This window comes from Molothrus ater, chromosome 17 (genome assembly GCF_012460135.2).
Source record: "Molothrus ater isolate BHLD 08-10-18 breed brown headed cowbird chromosome 17, BPBGC_Mater_1.1, whole genome shotgun sequence".
Classification (NCBI taxonomy): domain Eukaryota; kingdom Metazoa; phylum Chordata; class Aves; order Passeriformes; family Icteridae; genus Molothrus; species Molothrus ater.
Window position 1 is genome coordinate 14,689,119 of NC_050494.2, and position 7,222 is coordinate 14,696,340.

A 7,222-nucleotide genomic window follows, 5' to 3' on the forward strand; every position below is an offset into this window, starting at 1 on the left:
CCCAGCACCACAGCAGGTCCTCACCTCTCTGCTTCTCCTGCTCCACAGAGGGCCCCATTGATGTAAATATGAGCGAGATCACCATGGAGGACATCCACCAGTTCTTCTCCAAAGACCCTTCCATCAAGCTGGGAGGGCACTGGAAGCCGAGTGACTGCCTGCCTCGCTGGAAGGTAACTGGGAGCTGGGCAGCCCCGTGTGCTGCTCCTGTGGGCAGCAGGAGGGTGTTCATGGGAGCACCTCTGCAGCGATGGGAGGAGCTCTCAACTGTGGCAATGCAGTGCCCAGGGAAGGAATAGTGAACTCGAGGGCTGCTTCACTGTCCCCAGTGCTGGGCAGAGAGGGCAAGGGGGCACTGCAGGTCTCCCTTCTCAAGGTGACACTGAATTTTTCCAAAGCAACAATTCCTCAAAAATTGAGTAGGAAATCCATGTTTTGGAAGTTGGGAGGGTTTAAGGCTGCTCTGCATGGGAGACCTTAGAGTGCTTGGTTAGTGCTGCTCCTGCTCCTCTAAGCCCAGCCCAGCCCAGCTGCTGCCCAGCCCGGGGTCAGTGGGTAAGGGCCTGTTCTCTGCTCTCAGGTGGCGATCCTGATCCCATTCCGCAATCGCTACGAGCACCTGCCCGTCCTCTTCAGACACCTCATTCCCATGCTGCAGCGGCAGCGTTTGCAGTTCGCCTTCTACGTCGTGGAGCAGGTGAGAGCAGGGGGCAGGCACAGCTCTGCCCTGTCCCTGCCAGGTCACACTTCTGACGTGCCAGGTGCAGGCTCATGCTGCAATGTCTAAGTCGTCCTGTTCTGTCTAAAAGTGGCACAGCTAAGAGATTACTGGTGCCCAGAAGTTACTGGTTTTACATGAAAAACAGAAATTGGGGATTTTTGTTGCTGTTTTATTTTTAAAATTCTGTTTAGTAGGAGTTATTTTTTAAAAAAAGCTTTGGACCAGGTATTTGCAGTTCAGACAATGCTGCAGTTTTTTTGTATATCCCTGCAGTGGTTCCAGGCAGCATCCCCCAGGCACAGGAATGACCTGACCAGAGTTAAGCATTTCATGTAGAACATGACTCTTATTTCATGTGTACATGGACCTCTCACTTAGGCTGCTTGGCTTCATCCACACGGTAAATGTGCCTCCATATTTAGCTCTAGCTAAAACAGATTGATCAAAATTGGGGTTTTTTCCAAGTGTCTGAGAAACGAGGCCTTGGCAACTTTATTTTTACTCCTGTATTGTAAATCGAATATTCCAGTGTTGGTTGATCTCACTGGTCTGCTCCAATACATCACTTCTTTCATGGTCCCAGTATGGGACCTGGTTGCCCTCTGCAGTTTTCTAGGCAGGGCTGGGAACACACACAGAGCAAGAACTGCAGGGACTCCTCTTGAGAAGGAACTTTCTCCCTGCCAGGCTGGAAACCAACCCTTCAACCGTGCCATGCTCTTCAACGTTGGCTTTCGGGAAGCAATGAAGGACCTGGACTGGGACTGCCTCATCTTCCACGACGTGGACCACATACCAGAGAACGACCGCAACTACTACGGCTGTGGGCAGATGCCCAGGCACTTTGCAGCCAAGCTGGATAAGTACATGTACCTGTAAGCACTCTTCTTCCTCCCTGCTGCCACAACTGCTGAGGACACACTGATAGATTTCATTTATCGATTTTTAAGGCAGAGAATGAGTCTGGGTTTTTTCTCAGGCTTTGTGCAAAGGGAGCATGAGAGGGAATGTCAGAGAGCATCCTCAGGGTTGGGGCTTTCCCAGGGCAGGTGGGAGAGCCCCATGCAGGGGGGCTCTGCCCTGACCCTTCTCTCCTGCTCAGGCTCCCGTACAACGAGTTCTTCGGGGGCGTGAGTGGCCTCACTGTCGAGCAGTTCCAGAAGATCAACGGGTTCCCCAACGCCTTCTGGGGCTGGGGTGGTGAGGATGACGACCTCTGGAACAGGTACGGGCCCCGTGGGCCCCGTGGTGGTTTGTGAGCTGAGCCTGGCACTGGGTGCTCTGAGGGGACAATTGCCACCCCGGGCAGGGGCACTGAGTGCTCTGAGGGGACAATTGCCACCCCGGGCAGGGGCTCTGAGGGGACAATTGCCACCCCAGACAGGGGCTCTGAGTGCTCTGAGGGGACAATTGCCACCCCAGAGAGGGGCTGGGCTGGCTGTGCCTGCCCTGGCTGTGCTGGCTCCATGGGCAGGGGCTGCTGCAGCCTGCAGGGCAGTGTGTGGGAAGCAGAGGAGTGCTGGCTCTGTGCTGTGTCCCACGCTGCTGCTGAGCGGGGCCCTGAGGTGCTGTGGGACGTGCCTGAGCCCAGGGCAGCGGGAGGTTTGTGTGGCTGCTCCGTGGATGGGAAGGCTGAGCCATGGCCAGAGCCCCAGGAGCTCTGACTGCAGCCCTGGAAGCACTGCCAGCACAGCAAACACAACGGGTGATTATTTTTTGTTTATTTTATTTCTCCCCTTTCTAATGCAGAGTGCAGTATGCAGGCTACTCGGTGACTCGACCAGAAGGAGACACAGGGAAATACAAATCAATTCCCCACCATCATCGGGGTGAAGTGCAGTTCCTAGGAAGGCAAGTAAATTTTTTTAAGAATCCTAATACATCTTTCACAAACAACTTCAGGAATTAACACTTGTAGCTGAGCAGCTGCTGGACAAGCAGTGCAAGCTCTGTTCTGCAGAGGGGCTGTAGGCTGCTGCTGCTGAGATTTGAGTTATCTGCTGGTCTTCTTTTGCAGCAGACTCATTTTTGGGGGTGTTTCCATTTGGGTTTCCATCTTTAGCCCTACTTTTCATTTCTCTGTTGGACAGAATGCAGCCAGTCAGAGATGCTTCTCTTACTTCACTCTTGAAAAAGAGAAGTTGCTTTTGGTTTAAAAAGAACATATTTAGTCAAACCAGTGAAGCATGGCAGGCTGATAATGCCGTGGGACTGAGCTCTGGTTCCTGGTACTTCCCCCTTTGTTCTCACCCTGCACCTTCCCCTGCCCCACCCTTCCCTGGTCCCTTCTCTGTGCCCAGGTCTTAGCCCAGCTCCCACTCACCCTGGGGCCTCCAGGCCCCCAGTGCTGTGCTGAAGGGAGTCACTGTCCTGCTGAGATATTTCTGCCTATTTTCCTCTCCCAACCCTCCTCTTTCTGTTTCCTCAAGCTGCCTCTCAATGTGTTTGAGGCTGGTTTTGTGCACCAGCTGCAGTTTCCTTCCCTATATCACCATTCTGCTGGTTTTACTTCCTCGCCCCCATCCTTCAGGCTAAAGCCATTCTGTTCTTGTCCATGTCTGGTTTCATAAAGGTGGCAAGGACCACATCCCCCCTCAGCTGTGTCTCTCTGGGATGGTGTGGAAGATGGGCTTGGCAGGGCCCCCAGGCTGAGCCCCCTCCTGGGGATGGGACCTGCAGGCTTTGGGCAGGTGCCACAGGTTGTGCTGGCAGCTGAATGCTTGCTGGTGAGCATTTTGCCCTTTATCAAGGGATGGACTTTTCTGGAATTTTCTGATATTTATTTACACAGGGTATTTAAATGTGATGGTTACCTTTATTAAGGACTCAGAAGTCCATTGTTTTGCAGCTACTCCTGGGCCTGGCTCTTTTAGAGGTGTTCTGGTAGCCCTGGGAGGAGTTTGCAGGTGCTGGGAGATCCGTGGAAGTGACTCTGGCCTCTGGTTCTCGTTGCACAGGTACGCCTTGCTGAGGAAGTCAAAAGAAAGGCAAGCCCTGGACGGCCTCAATAACTTGAACTACTTTCCAAACGTCACATATGACGCCTTGTATAAGAACATCACTGTTAACCTGACACCGGAGCTGGCTCTGGTGACCGAATATTAAGAGCAGAAAATAACTTTGCTCTGCCCTCCACCAAGAAAGCACCACGCTAGACTTTCCTTTCCAAGGGTTATTGAGGACAAGCAACACTTTGTCGAATGAAGGATCACAGTATTTTGGAGAATGAGGCTGAAAGTGCACGCACAAATTGCCCTAGCTGTACCAATCCAGACCGATACCTGGGCAGCGAGCTCAGCAGTCTCTTTATTTTTTCTGCCACTTGCTTTCTGGGTTTCAGGACAACAGTTCGACCTGCTGCTCTCGTCTCCACATTCCTCCTCTAGCAATCTCTGGCACTGGGACTCTCCTGGGATGTGCTTTCTCCTCCGGGAAGCAGCTCAGCTGAGGGACTCTGGCTTCTTGACAGTGAACGTTGCGAGCAATTTGGTTGGCAACTGCCCTGGTGGGAGATCAGACGATTTCTGATGCCATTCTTCTATGTCTGTGGGGTTTTTTAAATGACCTGCTTGAAGTACATACAACAGAATCGCTTCTTAAAGAAGTGTAAGTGTAAATATGCTGTGTAAATCGCCCCTTTTTATTTTTTCTCCTATGGCTCAAGTCCAAGCGAGAGGTTTACATACGGTCACTCATTTTAGTCCTGAGTTCTGAAAACACTTGTGTGAGCATCACTGTACGTGTGCAAGGTGTTCCCTTTTAAGCCAGTGAGCCTGCTCGCATGATCCCAGCTGGGCATTTGCAGAAATGTTTGTGGGCCAGGGCCCAGAACCTTCCAGTGCAGTGGGTGAGAGATACAGCTGGGTCATCACTCATTCCAGAAACCACAGGGCTGGCTTGTTCCAGGGAGGGTGAGGAAATGGGAATATTTATTACAAACCCTCCCGTTTCTGTCACTTTTGCAAAGTGATGTGCAAATGAGTCCAAAAGCCCTGTGGAAGGCAGTCCCGTGGCTGTGGCTCTGTGTCCCACTGACAGCAGGGCTGAGCCCGGGGGGGCTGGGATGGAGCCACTGCTCCCATTGAGCCCTCCCCACAGCAGCTTGCCCTCACTCTGGAACGTGCTGGAATGGTTTGGGAGGTTGGTTTAGTTTGTATTTATTGTGTAAATCCAGTGGCGCAGAGGTGCTGTCAGGGGCAGGCAGCACCTTGTGCTGTCCCCTCGGTACCTGGCAGCACTGGCATGGGCACAGCCATGGGATGGGGTCCCAGCTCAGTGAGAGACATGAAGGACACGTGAAAATAGGAGGACTGGGAGCCAGAGCTGGGTCTGACAGCCCATCCAGCCACCCAATGTCATCCCTCTTTTCTTCACACTGTGGGCAGGCTGGACTTTGGGCCCTGTCCCCACAGACACAGTCCAGCCCTTACACAGCACTGACACCACCACTTTCACTGGACCTCTCTGACTTAAAAGTAAATACATTGGGTGTTGGTTTTAGTTTGTATTTCCACACAACAAGGGCGGGTACTTGACCTCCGAAGGACTTCAACTCTTTTCATTGCATTGTTTGCCTTCGGTTTCCTTAACTTCTCATGGTTTACACTGTTTCCTCAGTTCTGTGGACGTATGATCCCCATACGCATCTGTGGTGGGTGTGACTGCCCAGGGCATTCCTAACCTGTATCCAGAAAACGTTAGTTTAGAAAACACAAGTTTTGTGCAGATCTTATCGGCCGGCATGAGAGGACAGCGAGCCTGCCCTTGAAAAGCGCTGATGAGTTTGTAACTAAGTTTTAAAGTCTCTGAACTTACATGTGCTTTAAACTCGCTTCCCGAGGGGATTCAGCCTGGTTATTTATAGGCAGAGGTGAGGATTTGCTTTTTCTGGCGCATACAGCAATAAAGACTTTTGCTTCAGAGTCCTGATCTGTAATTCACGTGGACCCTTTCCGGGTGTTGAACCCGCGTTGCCCTGCCCCTCTTTTCTTTCATCTTGAGACCTTGCTAGAAACCTGTCTTTGTTTAATGGTGCTTCAAACAAGGAATGTATTTCAAGTAGTCCAAGTTCACTACCCCGGAATCATGCATGTGTGTGTGAGTAAGTGTTGAACTGCCTTAGTTGGGATCCTCAGCCTTCCATGTCCCTGACACCCGGCGCACCTGGTGTGGAACAAAAGCCGTTACCTCTGCTCAGAACTGCACTCTGCGGTTGGCACAGAAGGGTCCATCCCCAGCAGCATCCCATCCTTCCTTCTAACCATGTTGAGGTTTTTTTCCCTTTTTAAAATGTGGATTATCTGAAAATGTGCACTGTTAATCTTATCAGCTATGTCAAATACTGTATAGTAAATGTAACTGTTAAAAACATACTGTCAAGCGCATGTGCTGTTATGGTGTAAAAATTCTTGTATTAAGGAGAACTTGTACATATTCTGGCAGCTGAAGTTCGACAAGGCCACTCGTTTGCCCCTTCCACGTCAGCGCCGTCACTCAGCCCTGCTGGAGGGCGGGTCCTGTGCGATGCTGATTTATTTTTTTTAAATGAGCCATGTGGGTTTTATTTGCAAAACTATTTATTGACAGTTAATTCTCCATAAAGCTCTGCTTCTCTAAGGGAGGTACCATCTGAGCATCGGCCGCGCACTTCAGGCCCCTCACCATCAGAAGTGGCTTTAAACTCTCCAGCAGCTTTCCATCATCATGGCTTTTGAGCTTACTGTTATGTTTTTAAGAGGTGCCAGGGGGACGTTTTTGCACTGAAGATTAGTGTTTTACAACACACACACACTTCTCAGCAAAGCAATCCTTTGTGTCATTACATTTATTTACCCATGTGTTTGTACATTTTTGTATTTGTTAATTTATGAATGATTTTTTCAGTAAAAAATACATATCCAAGAACAGAGATTGCAGTGCTTTGCTTTTTCATTTTTTTTTAAACAAGAGTCTTGGGGTGTGCTTTTTTTGGTAGGAGGTGAGGTTTGTAAGCCCAGAGGGGTTAAGTGTCAATGAGAGTTTGACTCAGTAAGGGTGAGCCCTTGATGCTAAAAGCTGGTAAGAAATTTCTCATTTGGACTGGCCAGAAATAAATTGAGTGTGAGATGTGAATGCTCCCCAAACTCTTCCTGATGTGTTGGTGCCTGAGCATTTTATCCAAGCATCTGCTTCAGTGTAGTTCTGATGGGGGGGTTGGCTGCCTTAGGGTGTTAGGAAGGCACTTGGCTGAAGGTGGTGCAGGATTGGTGCTGGGGACTGTTGGTAATTGCATTTTTGGACAACAAACCCAGGCAGACAGACAAGCTTCCTTGCAGCAGCTTTAAAATATCTTTCTCCTGCTCTGCAGCATACAGGCATGCTAGAATAAATAGCTGGCAGCCCCGGGTTGCTCCAAGCCTTGCCTTTTTTTAGCTCTCCGTCTTCTGGGAAGCTTCCTCCCACCCGCGGCGCTGGGCTGGAGCCGGGGGGTGCCGGGCTCCTTCCAGCCCTGCCCAGGCGGCC

At 50.6% G+C, this 7,222-nt stretch overlaps 1 protein-coding gene across 1 annotated transcript in view; it reads left to right on the forward strand.

Moving 5' to 3' along the window:
• B4GALT5 (beta-1,4-galactosyltransferase 5) overlaps positions 1 to 6,631 on the forward strand; it is a 33,277-nt gene extending 26,646 nt beyond the window's left edge. Inside the window, exons 4-9 of the mRNA XM_036395709.2 lie at positions 49 to 173; positions 581 to 697; positions 1,409 to 1,596; positions 1,824 to 1,946; positions 2,471 to 2,572; positions 3,679 to 6,631. Of these exons, the coding sequence (XP_036251602.2) occupies positions 49 to 173; positions 581 to 697; positions 1,409 to 1,596; positions 1,824 to 1,946; positions 2,471 to 2,572; positions 3,679 to 3,826 (803 nt within the window). The 3' untranslated portion in view covers positions 3,827 to 6,631. The remainder of the gene's footprint in view (positions 1 to 48; positions 174 to 580; positions 698 to 1,408; positions 1,597 to 1,823; positions 1,947 to 2,470; positions 2,573 to 3,678) is intronic.
• The last annotated feature ends 591 nt before the right edge of the window (positions 6,632 to 7,222 follow it).